This window comes from Eleginops maclovinus, chromosome 10 (assembly GCF_036324505.1).
Source record: "Eleginops maclovinus isolate JMC-PN-2008 ecotype Puerto Natales chromosome 10, JC_Emac_rtc_rv5, whole genome shotgun sequence".
Lineage (NCBI taxonomy): Eukaryota > Metazoa > Chordata > Actinopteri > Perciformes > Eleginopidae > Eleginops > Eleginops maclovinus.
In genome coordinates this window covers 21558612-21580833 of record NC_086358.1, presented here as the reverse complement: position 1 = coordinate 21580833, position 22222 = coordinate 21558612, and the positions used below count along the sequence as shown (strand labels likewise).

The 22222-nt window shown below is 45.0% G+C and overlaps 1 protein-coding gene across 2 annotated transcripts; it reads left to right on the top strand.

The window, feature by feature from the left end:
- Nucleotides 1-146: 146 nt before the first annotated feature.
- Nucleotides 147-21505, top strand: myocd (myocardin). Of its 2 annotated transcripts, none has more exons than XM_063894007.1 (11): nucleotides 147-401; nucleotides 4408-4473; nucleotides 11269-11456; nucleotides 11882-11986; nucleotides 12071-12372; nucleotides 14543-14684; nucleotides 14766-15266; nucleotides 15617-16096; nucleotides 17551-17682; nucleotides 18601-18658; nucleotides 18855-21505. In XM_063894007.1, the coding sequence occupies exons 1-11, from the start codon at nucleotides 347-349 to the stop codon at nucleotides 19391-19393; spliced, it is 2568 nt and encodes an 855-aa protein (XP_063750077.1). In that variant the 5' UTR covers nucleotides 147-346; the 3' UTR covers nucleotides 19394-21505. The 2 variants fall into 2 exon arrangements, with proteins under 2 accessions (XP_063750077.1, XP_063750076.1); XM_063894006.1 differs by having other exon boundaries at nucleotides 18777-21505.
- Nucleotides 21506-22222: the final 717 nt, after the last annotated feature.

Genomic DNA, 22222 nt, shown 5'->3' with positions numbered 1-22222 from the left:
GAAGAAGTCATCAGCCAAGCCCTGTCCAGCCCCCGGGGTGAGGAAGGCGGGGCTAAGAGGAAACCCTGGCCCCGCAGCCCCTCCCCGTGCGGGGCATATCTGTGCTCTGTGCCGGGCCTGCTCACAGTTCTCAGCTGGATGGGACCAAAGCTGCATTACAGACTCCCACACAGAGTCCTGTCTGTCTTCCTTTGCTTTCCCTCTGGAGCTGTGGATGAGGGGTCCACTCCATCTCCTCTCAGTCTGGAGTTCAGAGGGGGCAGTGGGGTCCAAGTGTGTACCGCTTTTCGAGTGTGTGTGACTTTATTTTGCAATTTTTGAACACTGGAACTGTACTGTAAGCATTATGACTCTCCTGGGCTCTGAACACTCCATCCTGATACGAAACAAGTTCAGATCAGGTAAGTGACATGAGGCTTGTTTGTTTCTGTGCCTGCACTGATCAGGGAATAGTGTTTGTATACACAAAGTCTGTTCTGTGTACAAGCCATTCATCTGTCTTGGATGAGTAGAGCTGATTTGCTCAGTGGTATCTGTAGTGACAGCAGTGACAGGTGTGTGTCTGCGAGCGTGTGGCTGTGTGAGGAGTTGCAGAGGAAGGCCATCAGTCCTGAGCTCCGTCCCTCTGATCAATCTCCAGCTTCATGCTGTCCAACCACCTCTGTGTGTGTGTGTGTGTGTGGGGGGGGGGGGACAGGGACAGGTCAGTGCACTTGTTGCCTACTAGCAGCTAACCTGCTGCTGGGGAGTCCAGAGGAGCGTTCCTCTGTGCCCGCAGATAAAGGCCCAGAAGGGTCAGAGGTTATCTTAATGAAGCTGATGGTGCTTGTGTGTGTGTGTGTGTGTGTGTGTGTGTGTGTGTGTGTGTGTGTGTGTGTGTGTGTGTGTGTGTGTGTGTGTGTGTGTGTGTGTGTGTGTGTGTGTGTGTCCGTGTGTGTGTCCGTGTGTGTGTCCATGTGTGTACCTGCACATATCAAAGAGGGAGGAAGGGTTAACCTTAACACACAGCAGCTGGGATGGCTTTGTATCCATCTGGCTCCTTTACGCCATCCAACACAGAGCAGCCGCACGCACGCACACACACACACACACACACACACACACACACACACACACACACACACACACACACACACACACACACATCGTTTCTTAGTGTACATTGTGCATTTGTGTCTGTTGGGTAATACAGTGTGTGTATTCTGACCAACACTGCCCCCTCCCTGAGGGACATGTAACTGATGCTGTGATGTACAGACATAGGGGGGTGGGGGGGGCCTGAGGAGGTAATTGCTTTCCAGAAATGGCAGAGTAAATGATGCTTTTCCTCTGAGTTGTTTAGAGCAGATCTGCAGGGTGGGAAATGTGTCTGGTGCTTCGGGAGCAGGAGAGAGTGAGGGGTGTGTTCAAGAGCCTCAGGTTCAGCCTCGATCATATCATGTTAATATCATGTTAATATTGCGCAGGTGTAGATACACTGTCTTTACAGACATTAGGGTCATCTGCTCAGCAGACTTTGAGAGAATGAATGTTATTCCCTGAATCTCTGGGTGAGGATGAGCTGAAGCTTCAGATATTTTCAGTGAGAAACACATTAATTGGGCTCCTTCTGCAGCACACTTTGGGCACATTATTAAAAGCCATGGGAACTGCCGCTGCATGGTTGAAGCTAAAGGAAATGATAGAGATCTCATCTAAGTGCTCCCTGTGGACTGCCACATGTTGTGTGAGTGTGTGTGACTGACTAGTTCTCATGCTGATTTGATTAACAGCTCAAAGGGCTCAGCCCGACCTGATAGTATGACGGAGGCCCCAGTTATTAGTTCAATCAAAAACTCCAAGCATAACACACACACACACACACACACACACACACACACACACACACACACACACACACACACACACACACACACACACACACACAGCTACTGTCTTCACCAGTTCATATCAGCTGCCACACCCACCCCCACATGAGGTACTGAGAACAACACACTGATATTCGATTAGGCATGAAACTAGAATTGATTCAGTCCAAAAAATGAAATGAAACCGTGTCTTCAGGAGGAAGATAATCAACTTTTACTTTCACTTTGACTTTAGGATAATCATTGGGGGCTCATCATGTTGTGCATTTAACGGATAAACAGCTGGTGAGACAAACAAATATTACTCCAATGACCTTGATTCTTGCTGTCATGTCATGGATACACGGATAATGAAAGGCACTCGAACAGATAAGACATAAAAGGAAAATAAAAGAGAGAAAAGCATTGACCTGTAGAAGGAGTTTGTGCTCCACTGTTCTTTTTCCACCACAATTCCCAGAGTTGACTTTGAGTACCTGCTGCACAGACTGAGTCTTAATGCTGCAGTGCTGGCTCTCTGCAGCTTTACTCTCTACCGGTCCAGAACCATAGGGGTCCCAGATGTGAGTGGTGTTTCCTTGTGGAAGAATAGTTCAATAATAAGACCTGCTTATTATATATTATACATCCCTTTACTTTTTCATGAAAAGTTGGATGAAGTGAGGCACATTACTGTTGTGTTAGCGTGTCACGTGAGCTGGACAGAAGCACCACATACGAACAGAACCACAGCTTAGAATAATATCTCTGATATGTTTTACAATTATTGATCATTAAAGTGTTCTCAGAGCTGGTAAAGGTGCAGCTAGTTTTAATGGCTTTGTATACTGCAGGGTAGCTGCTGAATTTACTCCAGGTGAACTAAAGACTGATTTAAGGGTTGATTATATTTACCATCATTAATCCAGATCTGTAAAGTAACTAAAGGGATTACATACATGTAGTGGAGTCAAATTAAACGATTAACCTCTGTACTGTAGAGGAGTTACAAAGTAATATTAAATGGAAAAACTCAAGTAAAGTACGAGTACTTGAGTAAAACTACTTAGTTAATTCACACCACTAGGTTGCGTTAGAATTTAATCGAATACAATGAGATGTTTGCAAGTGTCCAACGAGCAGATTGTAGAGCAGCTGCTTTTACATACAAACGCGGACAGCTCCACTACAATCCGGGTTATTCCGTGACAGGAGAGAGTGACTTAGAAAGCAAATACCTTATTGGCCTTCACATGATTGGAAACGTTTCTTTTTGCCAACCCCCAAGAAGGGACAGAGAGCCTTGGCAGCTTTTCGGTGTTGTTTCCATGGTTACCTCCACTGCTTGCTGCTGTGTCTGTGGTTGCACGTCAAAAAGATATAGAGGTCAAAGTTGAAGTCATTACAACTTTGAGCCCAGAGTCTGTGGCCCCTCAGCTCCACCCAGGAACACAAATAGTGACGTTAGCCTGTCACCCAGCAGGGCTCCAACATCTACAGCATGTGTTCAGCTAGGTTTTTCGTGCAGAGTTATTGACAGTGAACATAATTCACGAGTTAAAATCAAAGAGCCTCTCAGCTACATACCACTGTTGTTTGCTCTTAGCATGAAAGGCCAGACCTGGACATACAGCCCCGGAAAAAATGAAGAGACCACTTCAGCATTATCATTTTCTCTTGTTTTATTATTTATAGATATGTCTTTGAGTTAAATGTATTTTTCTTTTTTGTGTGTGTTTTATAAACTACTTCCCTTTCTCTCTGTTGGAATTCAACACACACTGGAATGGCTGCGATACATGTAGAGATAAAGATTTGAGAAACATTTGGAGTGGTCTCCCCCCCACCTTTGACGACATCAAATGTTTGAGAAAAGTTCATAAAACTGCTTGAATGTAAGAAGAAGCACCTGGGGGGGGGGGGGGGACCAGCAGCAGGGAGACCAGCAGAGGAACACATCATCCTCAGTGAATCCTCCAGATAATGGAAGACAAACACACGGACAAAGCAAGAGAGCCACAGACACGAGCAGAGCCACAGACACGGGGGAGGCTCTATGTTTATGACCCCGCACTCCCACCTCCAGCACTTTTACACACACACACACTCACACAGAGCACGCAGAAACCTGCGCGCACGCTGCAGACCACACACTGGCTAACAGATCTGTTTAAAAGCCAGGAGCTGTGTTTATCATTCCCTACATCCTGCTGTAGAGGTATGTGAGCCAGCAGCATGTTTTCCTGTGTTCTCTGAGAGCACACGTAAATATGTACACACACACACACACACACACACACACACACACACACACACACACACACACACACACACACACACACACACACACACACACACACACACATAGATTGATGTCTGGCCTGTAGCTGAAGAAGAATAATTCTGGGTTGAGAAACAGCATTTTAAATTGGTTGAATTCTCAGTATCCCCCTGCTTTTTGTCTGTCCCTTACCTGTCCTTATAAATCTTTTTCTCAACTGTCCTTCCTTTTACTCTTCCCCTCCTCATCCTCCTCCTCCTCCTCTTCCCTCACCTTCAGTCCTACAGTTCAGACTTCAGCAGAGGAGGACACGAATGCAGCTGGTAGACCAAGGCATCATGCCTCGTGAGTAACGCCTTCCAACACAGAGCCGCCGCACACAAACACACACACACACACACACACACACACACACACACACACACACACACACACACACACACACACACACACACACACACACACACACACACACATCCATGCTTTTAGACTGCTGTGACGGAGGGAAAGGTTGAGACACCACTAACAAGCAAGGGACACACCTTAGTTGTAAAAGTTAGAAAAAGAGCGACATTGTTGCCGTTACATTTCTAAAGACCTTTTTTAAATGTTTATTATAATAACATAAGCCTCACTAAAAGTGAGGTGAAAATAAAACGTACTCATCATAAGAACAAACCTGACAACTAAAATGAAAGATATGGTAATGATGGACTACATAGGAGGGGTTAGTGAGAATATACCTTTCAATATAATGAGCTAGGGGAATAGGCACAGTCATGGTGTCTGCTTTTAGAATTTAGCGTAACATCCAGAGTTGATTAGGTAAATAACGATATTTTTGGCCACATGGGGGCAGCAGAATGACACGCATTTGATCACTTGATGTGGCCATGGAGGTACTGTCATTACCCGATCTGTAGCAGAAACCTGATCGTTTCTACGCATGTGCGCGAATATTGATTCACGGCGTTGATGAAAAACTGTCCACTTTTTTAAAAAACATTATCGAACAACTGTTTCAACAACAACATCCAAAAGATAATATTCTATCGAACTGAAATATAGTATACCTTGATATTTGTTATTGTTCATAGCTGAATGACTTTAACAACGACTTTATTTATGTAGGCATTTAACTAACTTTTCTTTGTTAATAAAGGATGAAATTAGCTCCATATTAAAGACATTCTTCACCAAAACAAGAGAAAACATATTTATTTTAATAAGGACCAATTTAAGTCCTATAAGTATTTTATAACTAATCAAAACAAATATAAAACAAATGTTTTTTAAATCCCAGAAAAGTGCCGTAAATTGCGTTAAAATCCTTCTGATAATGGGCAGTAGCGGCGTATCCGCACATGCGTAGAACCGATCGGGTTTCCGATACGGATCGGGATAGGGACAAAGAGAATGGGATACAGGAACTGCGTCACTAACATACTGGCCGCAGCGTAACCATGAGAACCTGTGTTCAAAAGAGACCTTTTTTATATTGTGAAGGAGACGCCTGTAGAGCAGCAGATCTTATTGTTTTAGTGACCCTGATTTCCAGTATGAACACTTGACCTTATTTAAATAATTTGCTCCTAGAAGTGGTTAAATTCACTAATAGCTGAATCCAGAAGGAATTTCCTCTGAATAATGAGCGTGAATTAGACCCACAGCCTGTCCTGTGATGTGACATATCCGGCATTGTGTGGGAAATATAAGTAGTTATTTGCTTGGCAAATCGCCACTTTTCCTCGTTGGTCTATTGGAACACAGTTTTTAGAAGCATGTAATCACATGACTTTTTAATCAGACCTACTATTTGACCTATCAGGAGCTATTGAGTCTTTGTACCGCCAGGCTCGGAGCCTCCATATTGAATGACATGTTAATAGAAGAAATATTTTAAAAGACTAAGAAAGGAGGAGAGAAAGTGTAGCTCTGGAGCCAGCAGGGGATTGATTTCTCTAACGCTACAGCAAGCCGCTGCACTTTGACTCTATGTCACACTGAGTCAGAGCTGAGGGTGATAGGAGATCAATACCTGGTCACACGGCTGCGCTGATGCTAGCGTTGAGAACAGGGCCGCCCAACTGGATGGAACTGGACACACACACAAACACACACACAGCAGATGAATTGGCTAAAGACAGGACAGGGAGAAAACAGTAAAAATGCATGCTGCTGCTCCTGACAGACAGCCTCAGGGGTGATGCAGAGGGAGCAATTGGACATGCAGAGAGTGTGTGGACAGGACAGGGGTTGAGAGCAGAGGGACACTCACGTTCCAGGAGGCTCCGGGGCCTGTGTACAGTGCCCGCAGAGAGGCAGGCCAAACACAAGCATGAAGCACTGGCTTCCTCTAAGGAGACGCATGCTTTCTACTTCATGTGTCACATGGCGGTGACATTGAGTTGACCTGAGCATTCTGTGATTGTTGCTATGATAAACGGCCTTGTCATGTTTTTTAAGTCATGTCAGCACCGGTGTGTTACGAATGTTACATAAAGAAATGTTTTTTAATGCATTACAAAATGTACAATATTCATAAGAAACCAAAAGTATTTTTGAACACTGTGCCGTCCTAGCAAACGTGACAGCAGTGAGCCATGCCAGTGTGCAGAAACAACTTGTTGAATGATATCTCTGGCACCGTTTGCCATTTCACAGAGGCTCCAGCCTCCAGATAAACTGCCCGTAAGTGTGCGGGGGAACGGAATCCAGAGGCCCGGCGAGGCCATATCACTTTCTAGGAGTCTGTCACAGATAAGGCAGCTTGGGGAAAGGCAATTGGCCAGCGGGGCAGCAAGCACTTTTTGAAAAAGACATTTCAATTGACTGTTTATCTCTTGATTGCAGGCGGTGGCGCACATGGAAGAGCGTTCCAAAGACTTGTATTTTTTAGTACACACTTTCACACAGTAATGTCTGATCACTCTCTGAAGCAGCAGCATCATGTGTCCTTCCAGCTAGTAATGTATGAAATAGATTTCTCAGGGTGTCACAGCATCCTTTTTCCTCCGTGCTGCTGTGGATGTGTTATTCCTGCTGGGGAGATGGACACGGCACAGGGTCGGTGTATATATTACCCCGGGAACATCTGGTGTTTATTAGGCTATTCAGCCTCTTAGGCCTGACTGGCGTGTGGCCTGCAGAGCAGCTCACTGTCGGCCTGCGGCCACAAGTCTGAACACACACACACACACACACACAATCTAATATTTCCTCATAAAGATAAACGGGCTGTAGCTGTGCTTTAATGTGCTTCTTTCCTGCATGCTTACACATCAAAACACATATTTCCCTCCCCATAGCAGCGGCACTTTAATTCTCAGTGGATTGAGGCACAAAGGGAATTATTGGAGCCTAATGCACCACACGTCTTACTTCTAAGTGTAGTGTTTACATTGTACAGATACCGTCAGCAGGTATATGCATTGCAAACGGTTTAAAGTGCGTCCTGTGTTTTAATACCGCTGCAGAATGTTTAGAAGTGTGTAAGCCAGCTTTGGACTCACCGGATCATGTTACACTGTGCCCACAGAGGCCCGTGCAGCGGGCTCGGACATGTTTCAGTTTGGTTACACAGTTTAAACACACTTTATGCTGTGTGTGTCCGTGGGATGTGGAATCAGGTGTTAAATCAGGCATGTCAGTGCCAGGTGAGCAGAGTGTCGCTCTGTGACTTGCTGCAGCTGCTCCTCACTCCTTCATGTTGCCTCCTCCCTTCCTCAACCTTTCCAATTTTATACTACCCTTTTTCTAAGATTAAGCATTGCTACTTTTTTGTATCAACTTCTAACCACATGAGCTTCTCTTCTTTTCATGACTCTCTTTTCCTTCTTCTAGCCTTCACCCTTCATTTCTACTTTCAGTTTATTTTTTGAAATTGTCCGTAGATTTTCGTTTCAATTTAAGATTTAATTTTTTTCTTTCTTAGTTTATTTTCTTTCTTCTTCCAACTCTTCTATAAGAACCTGAATGTTCTCTTTTTTTCTTGTGTTCTGCCTTCCTTTCTTTAACCACTCATTTCATGCAGTCCAGACACATTCAGTCTCACCCAGGAACAGAACGCCCTCCATCCCCAAACTTTAAACGATTATCTCTTCCTTTCCCCTGACTTTCTTCATAAATCAAATTTTTGTGCACTGATTATTTATACTGGTGTGAAGTGTTTAGATAGAATAGAATAGAATTACTTTATTGATCCCAATTTGGGAAATATTTTCGTTGCAGCAGAACAATAAAAAAAAAGGCAATGTAATTACAATCAAATGAAATGGCATTTAAAAAGAAAGTAAAAAACATACAATTTGGACAAAAAATGTAGAGAAAATATAAAAAAATAAACAACCCCCCCCCTGAGAAATACAGATCATAACAAAATCACCATTAAATGTAAGGACACTTGTAATCAGACAGATATTCTAAATGTACACTTAAATGAATAGATAGCCCTAAAGAACAGGAAGATGTGTTGTAGAAGTCAGTGTTTGTGTGTGTGTGTGTGTGTGTGTGTGTGTGTGTGTGTGTGTGTGTGTGTGTGTGTGTGTGTGTGTGTGTGTGTGTGTGTGTGTGTGTGTGTGTGTGTGTGTGTGTGTACGTGCGTGTGTGTGTGTGTTTCTTGCTTTTCTGAGTGTGTCTCTACTTTGCTTTGGATAAAACGCTCACCTAAACGAGAGGTAATGTTGGTAAGGTAATATATCCTTACTTCATTAAAATAAGTAAACTGCAGTTACAGGCTGAACTTTGAACGAGAAGACGACAGGACCCTTACATATTAGGCTAAACATGCATTAAGAGACAGCAGTTAGAGTTCTTGCTCAAGGGCACATCGGCAGGGCCCAGGAGGTGAACCTGAAGGAGGTTACCTGTCCACCTCCCAACCATGACATGTTTGTTTCATCTCTTTGGTCCGTGCAGGGACTTGAACCACGGACCATCTGATTCCCAAGATGAGATCAGAAGTCCTTTATGTGTCCCACAATGGGGACATTTAAATAAATAGTGCAGGTAAAGTGAGGAACAAACTTAAGAAACGGCTAAGTATGCACATGTTATTAATAACACAAGTAAAAAACAAAAAACAAATAGCAGATAGGTACACCATGGTAAAAAAAAAAAAAGTAGCAGTATATTTGATTTCCATCCATCCATCCATCCATCCATCCATCCATCCATCCATCCATCCATCCATCCATCCATCCATCCATCCATCCATCCATCTCTAAAGGTTGCATCTATTGGTGTAATTACATCAACAAGAACAACTTCTGTGTCACTAAAACCATTTATTATTTATGAATACTCAAAGAAACAAATTTGGAGGATTAAAAACCCTTCAATTCATATTTTATCCATGAGGATTTCTTACCGACATTTGTATTTATCTTATAACTAAATAGAATGGGAAATTGGTTATTCACTCTATCCCCATTTTCTGTTATTTGTGGGTGATCTATAAAGCATTGATAAATGATATATGAACTATAACTCAAATGATAAATGATAAAGCTGCAGTAACGGGCACATTTCTAGAAAGTAGTACCGAGAAATGTAAATGAAGAAGATTTATTTACAACTCTGGTGTTTTGGACATTTTTTTTTCACCCCTCAAGCTTCCAGTAAACATGTTGCGAAAAAGGGGAGGGGGGGGGTCGGTCAGCGGGTTTACACTACCTCTGCAGGAGGGGGGGGGAGTGCCGTTTATTGAGAGGAACAGCAGCTGTATTTGGGTACACTCTTGTTCTTTTCAAGTGGGGATGTGAGTGCATCCCTGTGTGGGTGTACCTGTGTGTATGTTTGTACCTACCCCTCACATCCTCCCTCCTCCCGTCTCCACGGCATTTTTCTCTGCTTAACGGGCCTCCTACAAAGCTCAGTGACAGGAGCAGGCTGTGTCCTCTCCGCCTGTAGCATTAACCCTTCACCTCACAGCCCCATGTCCCTACACACAAGCCTTTGCCTGCTGTGGTGGACTTCCTGTGACTGGCTTCTAGGGAAGGGCAGGAGTGTACACAGCTCTCAGATCAGTCCTGCAAGCTGAGACAGAGACTCAGGAACTGGCAGGAGGCAGAAAGCAAACATCAATTTACACTTACTGTTTGTGTGTGTGTGTGTGTGTGTGTGTGTGTGTGTGTGTGTGTGTGTGTGTGTGTGTGTGTGTGTGTGTGTGTGTGTGTGTGTGTGTGTGTGTGTGTGTGTGTGTGTGTGTGTGTGTGTGTGTGGTGCTGTGATTGAAACCAGGGTCTGCTCCTGCCTGTCACAAGTCATGTTTGGATGCAAAAAGAGAATCTTACACTATATACACACACACACACACACACACACACACACACACACACACACACACACACACACACACACACACACACACACACACACACACACACACACCCATACACACATACAATCACAAACCTCCGACACCCCCCACCCCCTCTGTGCCTTCAGCTCTGTTAGATAACCACTCTAAGCTTGTCCTATTAAAACTGATTAAAGCAGTGCTCACTATCAGCCCAGCCAATGACGAGCCAAGTGTGTGGAGTGTGGGTGTCAGTGTGTCACACCTCAGGCTGAGTGTGCTGCAAGGTATTCCAGACATACCTACACACCTCCAAACACACTCTTTAATAAAGGGCTCTTTTCATGACCGATAAAGTTGGAGGTGATCTCCCTGAGAGAGCCGCTGAACGCTTCCATTCAGAGGTCGGTGATGGAAGGAGCACTTCACCTCTTTCCGCTTCAAATGTTTTTATGTTGTCCGTCAATCCAAAAAAATACACAAACAGCAATGGCAGATTCCCATAAGTGTTGAAGTTGGCAGTAACTGTGTAGGAGCCATCACAAGGGCCCGATCATGTGAACACAAAATGACTATCATTACTAAATACAATCATTTTAATTATGTGAACCATGGAGACATCACATGCACTTCTGAACAGGTTTGCCACGTTTATTTGACAGAGAAATAAAGAGGTAGTAAAACAACCAGCCGGACACAGCAGGCTCTCTGAATCCACTGTGACCCAGTGTGTGACGTTCAGGACGTGCTCACGTTCAGACTGACCTCTGCATTAAAGTGGTTCAATAAGGTGGATAAACTCCTGGCTGATGATTGTGTATTCCTTGGTGCTCTCCTTACAGTGAACCACGGGAAGTTCCCTCAGCAGGAGGACTCGTATGCGTTCGAGGAGGACAGTAGCAGTGAGAGTCTATCTCCGGAGCAGCAGCACAGCGAGGAGTCGCAGGGCTCCGCCTGCCCTTCTTCAGAGGCTGTTGCTGCTACACCCTCCTCCTCCTCCTCCTCACCTGCCCTCACCTCCCTCCCACAGGTAACACATCTGTCTTATCCTCTGTCAGCTGCTGTCCCTGCTTAGCTTCTGCTGCCCTCTGCTGGTTTGCAGAGAGAAGTTGCTCTGAGCTGACCTCAGGCTGAAGAAATAGAACAGGTTTTATCTCTGTCAGATATCCACCACTGAAAGGTTCCAACTAAATCTTTAATGCTGAATTGAAAAATTGAAATGCCTATTACAACTTTCTGGAATCTTTTGGCAAATGAAGGAAGACCTTTTAATTGTGATTCCATTTGGATTGGAATATACATTACGTCAGCTGGCCTTGGTTATCCTGAGGGACACCATTAGCATGTTAGCATTTAGCTCAAAGCATTGCATGGCTGAATATGGCAGAGGTTGAGGACTGGGGGGCATAGAGGGATACACACTGTATTCACTGTTTAGTTGTGATGTGTAACCAGGGAGCACACCGAGACCCCCCCGCAGATCACAGCCAGGATGAAGGGCTGTCTGCTGCTGACAGGAGCCAGACTTCCCCCCCAATACCTGTCCCCGCTATTGTCAAGGTCAGCGACATGTATCATTGTGATTTAGTTTCTCAGCTGACCGGTGGAGAGCCTCTGACTAACACCCCCCTGTTTCCCCCTCAGTCCAAGTCTTCAGACAAGAACCGACACAAGAAGCCCAAAGATGTGAAGCCCAAGGTGAAGAAGCTCAAGTACCACCAGTACATTCCTCCGGATCAGAAGGCAGAGAAGTCCCCCCCGCCCATGGACTCGGCCTACGCCCGACTCCTGCAGCAGCAACAGCTCTTCCTGCAGCTGCAGATCCTCAGCCAGCAGAAGCACGCTCACACACATCCACAGCCACAAACACACTCTCCCCATGCCCAGGCTCAGCAGCGCCAGCCATCCTTCAGCTTTCAGCCTCACCCCCCCTGCCAAGCAAACAAGTGAGTTGCTCTTGTGAATCAAATTCCCCTCCCCCTTTCTAAAGCTGTTAACTACAGGAGTACTAGAGTCTTGTTGTGAAAGGAGTTGGGTAAAGTCAGCTCCATGAACATTCAGTGATGAATAAAGGATGTTATGCGGTTAAACTCTGTGGTAAACTAGTTCATTCAGATTACTGAGCTTTAGTTAAGCTTTCTAACTCTCAACAAGCATTCAGCAGAACTCAAAGGTGTCCTATTATGCTATATTTGAACAACACATTGTAGGGCCATATCTATACAAAACATGTCTGGAAAGTGTTTTGCTCAAAATACCAAACAGATCCCCCATTGTAGCACGCCTCATCCCCCTCTATCTCAGCCCTGTTCCTGAAGTGCTGGTTCTGTGACTGTAGCTTTAAATGAACTTGCTGCTGCTGGCCACGCCCCTTTGGAGCTGCTGCTGGCCACGCCCCTTTGGAGCGTCATGATCTCTCCTCTGAAGAGAGTTTTCTACCGGGAGAAACTCAGCTAAACGCTGCCGTGATTAAACGCCACATTATGTTCCAAACCACATCCAGCATTATTTCTGAAACAGTCTGGAGCTCAAACGTTTCTCTCTCTCGGTTTACCACCAGGACAGGACCTTTATATTACACATAGTCTCTCCAGTACAGCGTTAGCGCTGAGTGTTAGCGATGCTTGCTAATGTAAACGCAGACCATATTACTTCCAAAACAGAGTGGATTCAGCTCGCCTGCCGTGTCTCAATTCAACAGCCGCTTCTGCCTTTTAATTGAGACACGGCCGCATCTGATGTATCCTCCGCGGTCTACCATATCCCAGGATGCAATGCGCACTGGTGACGAGTGACGTTAATTCAAAGTAAATAGCGGTCAGGTCCCTGCAGCAGAGTGGATTTAAAAGCAGCAGCAAGTGGAGGAATCACTAATGAATGTGAATAAAAATAAACAACTTGATAAACACACTTCTGCTGATATCTGTTTTACTGCTGGTGATGTTAAATGACATGATGGATTTCCTCTGTTAGTGATGGAAGTTCTCGTAATAGAAGACATGAAGCTGCAGAGAGGATGATGGATATATTCTTACCACTACTTTGAGATTAGATGAAAAATACAAATGAATAGTAATTGTTAAATACATTGTTTATTTCATTTACTCAGGTTTGAACCATTATTTACAGCATGAAGTACAAAACAGTGAAATAATAGGATATCTCTAGGTCATTAAACAGTGTTAAATTCGGCTTTAATTATATTAATAGGTTTAGGGGAAGAAAGAGAATATAAACAGTTTTAAACCACAGCTAGATAATAACATTAGAAAACTAATATTGCTAAGAATCAATCTATACAAGATGCTTTTGTTGATTAGTTAAACAAACATAGTTGTATTATTACAGAAAGATAAGACTTGTTTTGAATAGGAAACACATCATTTACTTGTTAACTAACTAATGTAACATTACTGGAGGCCAAAAAAACAGCTTAATCTTTATTCTATTTATTTCATCGCTGGCAGTAATCTCCAATGAATGGTTCAACAAAAAAAGGAAAAGTAAAGTGTCTGGATCCTCTTCAGCTGAGTTTGCTTGTTAAGTAATTTGCTTTCAGGCTTCTGGAGGGCAACAGAACAGCTCGTATCACGTGAGGTAAAACAGGAGGTGCTCCGTAAACTAGACCGTCTCATTTCGTAGGCCGCTCGGTCCAGCCTACCCGATCTACCTAGGCTGGGTCCTCCGAAGCATGCGGCCGTTGAATTGAGACACGGCTGCCGACGTTATATGGGGGACGATAGGTTGGGACGTGTCTCGTGGGCTGAACGTTGCCAGGAGTTCAATGTAAAGCCAGCCCACATTTCCCTTACTACATCATAAGAACGGCAAATCTGGATCAGCTCGTTTGTACCCCGGTTTTTAGAGTTGTGGAGGGAGGAAAAGAGAGAGGGTTGTATTTTCTGACACTGTGTCTCCTTACACACCGGGGACACATATTTATGTATAAAAGACATCCAAAAGTGCATTTTGTATAATAGGGGACCTTCTGCAGCATCAGTAGAAGAAGATTAATTATGAATAATTTATTATTAATGATGTAACTTTTTTAAAGCTTGACTCATAACAAAATGCTCGCACGTCTGTACTGATTCACCCTATGGCTCCCCCCTGCAGAGGAGTAAGTGAGACGCTGTCAACTCCATCCAGTCAGGCCAACAGCAGCTCCTCCTCCCCGGCCAAGAACACGTACAGCTCCAACAGCAACATGTCCCCGATCACAACCGGGCCCCTGCCAGCTAACCTGGATGATCTGAAGGTAAGTGTTACCGAGACAAAGACTAGAGAGAAGTATAAACCTATAAGAGAGCGTACAGGACGTCTTCTTTTGCCCCGGCAGGTGTCAGAGCTCAGGCAGCAGCTGCGTATCCGGGGCATGCCTGTCTCCGGCACCAAGACAGCCCTCATTGAGCGACTCCGCCCCTTCAAGGACTCCAACGCTGGCTCTTCGCCCTCTGGCTCCTCTGACATCACCACAGTGACCTTCCCTGTCACACCTACAGGATCCCTGTCTTCCTACCAGTCCCCATCCCAGGGGGGCTACTACCCTTACCCCAGCACTTCCTCCACCCCTCCCATATCCCCCGCCTCCTCAGAGTTGTCCCTCAGTGGCTCTCTCCCAGACAGCTTCAGTGACGTGCCCATGTCCTCGCCAACGCTCTTCACCCTGCAGCCCTCCCCCTCCCAGCTCAGCATGGAGGACAGCCTGGGCAGAGGTGGGGCGAGGTCGGGGGAGGGGGGAGGTTTGAATGGCGTGGAAGCTGAAAAAGATAAAATGCTGGTGGAGAAGCAGAAGGTGATCGAGGAGCTGACATGGAAGCTGCACCAGGAGCAGAGACAGGTGAGGGACAGAATATCCGCTCAATTAGAAGGACCTGAAACAAGCAGCCAATAAGAACACCAGAATCATTATTGATGCGTCCCACAGAGGGGACATTTCCATTGTTACAGAAAAAGTGAAGATAGAAACAAAAAGATAAAACACTATTACAAAGTAATAATATATTATAAATAATATTTAAATGTAAAAAAGTTATTTCAATTAGCAAGTAATAGAATTAGTGTTATCGCACAACAGTGGGGTCGTCGTCTGTCTTTGTTTTTACATCATCATGGAGTTCTGTGTAGTTATTGAATAAAGCTCTCTCCGGCTGTAAGAACTCACCCCCCCCTGTGCGATGGCTCCTGCAGGTTGAAGAGCTGAGGATGCAGCTCCACAGGAGGAAGCGCTGCTATAGAGCTTCACTGGACACCATCCCTCCCACACCTCACCCTCCCATGCACCACCAGCGGACTCCTGCCATGTTGGGCCAGCACTTCTTTGGGGTGACAATCAAGCAGGAGCCCACGTCCCTGTCCCCCGGCTGCCCTCTGTCCTCCCCCAAATTGCTCAAGTGCTCTCCTGGCAGCAGCTGCATGGAGGATGTAGGACACTGCAGCAACCCCCCTGCCAACATGAGGGGCCCCGGTGGGCCACTGTGTATGGACGCTTCCTCTGGCAGCCCCCCCACAATGTCTGCTTTCCTCAGTCCACAGTGCTCCCCTCAGGACTCCCCCATTGGAAAGCCTTCTAGCCCCCGGCCTTCGTCTCCTAACAACCCCTACCTGCTACCCGCCCCTCCGGGAAGAGGGCACCCCCACCTCCAGGGCAACAGAGCACTCAGCATGCAGGTAGGATGTCTTTATGTTCTGTTGAGTCGAACATAATCCCAAAGGTGGAAGTAACTAAGTACATTTACTCAAGTACTGTACTAAAGTACACTTTTTCAGATACTTGTACTTTACTTGAGTATTTCCATTTTCTGCTACTGTGTACTTCTACTCTATATTTATTAAATACCACGGGTTGCTAGGCAGATTTGGATTAATGATGGTAAATATAATCAGCCCTTAAATCAGACTGTAGTTCACCTGGAGTAAATCCAGCAGCTACCCTGCAGTCTACAAAGCCATTCAAACTAGCTGCACCTTTACCAGCTCTGAGAACACTTTAATGATCAATAATTATAAAACATATCAGAGATATTATTCTGAAATGGACCAATCAAACAATGACTACTTTTACTGTCGCTACTTTAAGTACATTTTGAAGTAAACATGCTGCTATTCTAATATGATTTTTGATCAAGGTAAGATATATTTGTTCATAACAATTAGTGCTTGTGGTTGGGTGCAGCGGGGGCTGTTGACTTATTGAATAGCTGACACCAACAGAGCGTTTTTATAGGAGCATATAAAAGAATCCTCTGCATGTATATTCACATTGATAACAAACTTACATACCTGAGTTATGTTAGGCAGTGAACACTCAGTCCTCAAAGTTGATGTTGGAAGCAGGAAAAATGGGGGAGCGTAAGGATGTGAGCGACTTTGACAAGGGCCAAATTGTGATGGCTAAACCACTGGGTCAGAGCTTCTCCAAAACTGAAACACTTGTGGGGGGGTTCCCGGTCTGCAGAGGTCAGTACCTACCAAAAGTGGTCCAAGGAAGAAAAACCAGTGAACAGGGTCAGGGTCATGGGCGGCCAAGGCTCATTGATGTGCGTAGGGAGGGACAGAAGAGTTTCTGTAGCTCAAACAGTTAATGCTGGTTCTGTTAGAACGCTGTCAGAACACACAGAGCATCACAGCCTGTTGGTATGGGGCTCCGTAGTTGGTCAGGGGTCTCATGCTGCCCCCTGTCCCCCTCTGAAAGCGCCTAGAAATAGGGACGTGATCATCAGAACTGGACCACGGAGCAATGGAGGAGGTGGGCCTGGTCTGATGGATCACGTTATCTTTTACAGCATGTGGTTGGGTGTGCGTCGCTAACCTGGGAAAAAGATGGCAGAAGGATGCATTGTGGGAAGAATAATGGAGGCAGTGTGATGCTCTGGACAATATTGTGCTGGGAAACCTCGGGTCCTGCCATTCATGTGGATGTTACTCTGACTCGTACCACCTACCCAAACTTGTTGCAGACCACTCAGGGCTGTTTTGGTCTAAAAAGGGGCCGACACAATATTAGGCAGGTGGTCATAATGTTGTGGCTGATCATTGTAGATATAAATATATATCTTTTGTATTTATATCTCCTCGTATAAATTCTAACGTACATGGTTCCATGTCCCTGCTCCTCCCTACAGATGCAGCAGAAGAGTGGTGTCCAGGCGGGGGGGTGTTCTTATCCCTCTGAGCAGCAAGCCCTTCAGGGAGTCTTCCATCCCACCCTTCCCTGTGACACGGCCCGGCCTGACCCCCACCCCCTGCAGCCCAAGGTAAATGCAGTGAGCCAGGATCAGCTGACAGCCCTGCCTCTCTCTGTTCATCGTGATGTCTCCGGTGTTGTTTCTGTCGTCGTCCCTCTCTCTGTTCCCACACAACGCCAACCATGTATCAAACTAAAACATTTAATGTGACATTGATCCTAAGGGCCTGATTTCTATTTATTAATTCTACTTTTATTTTGAATGGGCAACACCCTCACGTTTGCTATTCCAATTGTTGGGCTAACGTCATTCTCACCTATGTCTCATATAGATGTCAGTATTGCCCTCTCCTCGGCATGTTGGCCCAAATTGCCAGGTCTATCCCCCCGCCTTCAGTAGCTCAGATTCAGATGCATCAGACTTAAGACAGCCCCCATGCTATGAGGATGCAGTGAAGCAGGTAAACTGAAACTCATGAAGACATTCAGCAGATAATGGCTGGCCGGAGATTTTATTTGACCTATCGGCGTTGCTCTAATTCCCCTGTCCCTCCTCTCGCCTCTTTTTCTGTCTCAGTCCATCACCTGTAATCCACCTTTTCTCATTCCTCCATTCGCTTTGTTCCATGCATTAACCCTCACCATGTGACTGAAGCTGTCTGAGATGTAAACTGTAGATGATGTAGCTGTTGCAAGTTGAGTTAGAGCTACAGGAACATGTGGAGCTGATATCAGCCGCAGGTGGGACATTTAGAAAGCCTTTCTCTTGTTTGTCCACCAGCACTAACAGGTTTATTTCAACCTGTGTCTCTTTTGGCCTTAAGTTAGTTTTATTACAACCAAAAAGTGGTCTGTTTGTATTACCAAACTCTACTCTGCAGCTCCTTGCGGGACACTTAAAAAGCTGACATATTTTCCTCTCAAATGTTTCAATATAACGGCATTACATTCTGAATTATTAAAACATCACCATCTCCTTGTGTTGCAGCAGCTGACCAGGAGCCAGCAGATGGATGAGCTGCTGGACGTGCTCATAGAGAGTGGAGGTAAGCTGGAACACTGTTAGCATAGCTAGCCCTGCCATGCAGGATGGGTGTTACATCACATTGGTATGGGAGCCCAGTGCCTGCTGTGACCCTCCCCCCTCTCCTCTTTCTCCTCAAGAGATGCCAGCTAACGCCAGAGAAGAGAGGGAGAGGGCCTCTGTAACCAAAGTTGTGCCTCACATTACTGTGTCCCCAGGGTGTCCCGGCCTCCTCATCCCGCGGTTCCACAGACACTACGAACAACTGCCCCACACCCAGCTCCCTTACGACCACTCGGCCAATCACATCGCGGAGGGCCACTTGGAGAACCTGCTGGGGAGCGCAATAGTTCGAGGCGGGGAGGTGGCCCTTCTTAAAATGTCTGCGGACGACGGGGGACGGGACGATGAACCAAACAGAGAAGGCAATGGGTACAGCAGCCCCCACAACCCCCACCGCCGCCCTCACCACCCCCCACTGGACAAACATTTGACCAACAGAGATCTGATAGACACGCCTCTGTCGCCCGTCAGCACCAAAGTGTCCGCCCTCTCCGAGGTGCAGGGCTTGGTCAGCATGACTTTCAGCGAAACGCCGTGGGAGGCGATGGAGTGGCTGGACCTGACCCCCCCCAGCTCTGCCACTGCCTTCAGTATGGCTCCACCCAGCGGGCCCAACATCTTCACCACAGAGTTCCTGGATGTCACAGACATTAACCTGAACTCCGCCATGGACCTTCACCTGGAGCACTGGTGAAGGAGGGCCCCCCGTGCTGGCCCCCAGCTGCCCCCGCACCCAAGAACCTTTGACTGACACCAGCTTCAGCGGGGGCCACAGTGGGCTGTGATCTGAAGGACTCTTTGAATCTACATTCAGAGATGCTGACCTCCAGGACTGTCTCTGTTCCCTTTCCCTATATGGGATGGCCCTCAGAGCCTGGCAGGGGTCTGTGCTTCATACCAACACAACACCAGTGTCACTCCCCAGACTTGAAGACACATTTTGAACATTGTATATTTGATGTCTGTTTGTATTACTGGAAAAGAAATGAAAAGAATCACAAGGGGAATTATAGGCTGATGTAAATATCTTAACTGTCCGTCCTGACAGAGACAAGTCGACGTCCGTGTATTTGGTCAGTGGGGGGGACACACACAATGTAATCAGTTCATCCACTGATGTAGGTATGAGGAAATGATCTGCCTACTTCCAGCTGAATCCTCTTCAGTCAGTCTGGGTACAGATGCTCGTCATTCCTCTGAACCTTCTGATAAGCTTGCTCACTATTGGCTATTCACAGAATATGAAAAACCTTTGGTCTTATCGATATTCATCGACAAACTGTGCCTTATTTGCAACAACTTTTTATAACAATTTTATTCCAGTTTTCCCTTTTTAAAATATAATCAATTGGTTATTCAATGAAAGCTATAGACCAGGGTTGTCCAAACTTTTTTCACTGCAGGCCATGAAAACTATATGAAGGGTTGGGCCCCTCACTAGAAGCGAGGTAAACTGCCTCATAAGTGAAGTTATAAGTTAGCTAAATCAATCAAATGTAGGTAAGTTATGATTGATACTTGAATATGCTTTTAGAAAACCACCAGCCTACATCCCAGCTCTCCGTAGGGTTTACTTTATTTAGTTACAAAAAGTGTTGGCAGCTCATCCCTGAAACAGAAGCCTCAGATTGCTTGAAATAAGGGGAAATATTCAATTATGGTTTGTTAGAAAATGTTTTCAACTTTAATTGAATGAATTTATTTTGAAATTGGGCTTATTAACACATGAATACTACTGTGTTATATATGTTTTGATATATATATAGAACAAGTTTCAGGTGATATATTCCATTATACTTTCAGAATTTTCTGAGGGCCAAGTCAAAATGGACATCGGGTCGCAGTTGGCCCCAACCCGTAGTTTAGACATCCCTGCTATAGACGGGTGATAATATGCTTCAACAAAAGTCAACACCAGTTTTTCAGACAATTGTTAATGAAAATATGTCATCTGTTTTTATCCTTACAAATGTCACCCTTTCTATTCCCCGGCCAGTTGTTTATTTTTTTATATTTATACTTCATCCTGTATTAATACTGACATTCCTTTGAAGATTGGGGCTCTCTGATTTAACGGGGAAATTCCAGTGATGACATTCTGCCCGCGGACATTTCTGAGTAATATCGAAGTTCTTAAAAATGTAATACAAAGTGAAGGAGACACATCCAAAAGCCATGCTTTCTTAAAGGAATCCCATGAAGTGGACATGTCCATCATTAGCACTTGTGAATAGTCAAAATGTAATATATTTAGATCTTTACTGTGAATACTGCATATCGACACACAGTAGTGACATCACACAGCACCAGTACGCCGTGAGCTCTGGGGAGGGTCTTTGCTTCATGTGAGACTTAAAGACATCTCATCCAACTCCCAGGAGAGAAGCAGACATATACTGTGCCTATAAGTGCCTCGAACAATACATTTACGATGTGTGTGAACATGGGTCTAATGTGTGTTCTGCTCCGATCCAAACCCTGGCATTGTGAAGTGCTGTACCTGCTAAAGGGTCCTGAGGTCACGTGCAGGCTTTGAATGGCTATCTTAAATATGTGAGGGAAGTATTCTGTACTTCCTGTCTCCTGTTGTAAAAATATCTGCTGGCTTTTTTTCTTTGATTTTTTCTTCATCAGGACAGAAGCTTCCATGTTGCTTGGCCACTGACTTGCTTTACTTTTGTAAAAAGAAAAATACTTTATTTGCCAGCTATCCTGTATACTTCAGAAAGAGCAATACACTTTTCACAGTGATTATTTATGTCTATTTCACGAGAAGCACACAATAAAGGTTTCCAATATTTTTCAATACTTTCCATGGGAACTTTATTTGTAACCCTTGATAAAGATACAATATAATATTCAATATTCTTCTAATGAAATATGAACATTCGAGGCAATTTATACAACAAGTATTTTGGAGGTTGTTAAACTCCATTTGCGCCCCGTAGATGTGTCGCTTGAGAGGAGACAGATGTCCACCGTGGGACATGCAGCTCCACATGGTTGTAATGTTTTTCATTTTCTCAAAAAATAAATTCAAAATGTGTTGAAAGGAGAGAATGCTGAACTCCAGACTCATCCCGAGAGCAGGGGCCTGTCTCCAACATCTGCAGCAGTCAGCGGATTCCAAACGTAAAGTGGAACTCAGATCATCAGCTGGTCCTCTCTGCTGCTGTGGCTTTGGAAGAGGATAAGATCAGGGCTTTTCTTTTTTGGTTTTGAAGCTCACTTCATAAAAAGGATTAAAGATCAGAACATCTCACACCGTTGTTTTTGAAGCGGTCTTCTGCAGGACTCCCAAATCCCGAAAAAATACAACACTACAACGTACGGCAAACCCAGAAATGAAATGGAACCAAATGCAATGAAGTGGGGGAATGAGCCAAAAATAGCATTATTATTAATCTGAGTGTGTTCACATGCCTCCTCTGCTGTGGGCTTTAAACCGTTTAGCAGCATTTATGTCTGTCATCTCTCTGCCTGCCAGCAGGGTGTGATCTGTGATCAGTGGGGGAGGTTTACT

Excerpts from the sequence above, each read along its gene's own strand:
- myocd (XM_063894006.1), top strand. The coding sequence starts at position 347 with ATGACTCTCCTGGGCTCTGAACACTCCATCCTGATACGAAACAAGTTC. Across the intron at positions 4,474-11,268 it reads AGACCAAGGCATCATGCCTC|TGAACCACGGGAAGTTCCCT; the intron begins GTGAGTAACGCC and ends CTCTCCTTACAG. Across the intron at positions 16,097-17,550 it reads ACAGAGCACTCAGCATGCAG|ATGCAGCAGAAGAGTGGTGT; the intron begins GTAGGATGTCTT and ends TCCTCCCTACAG.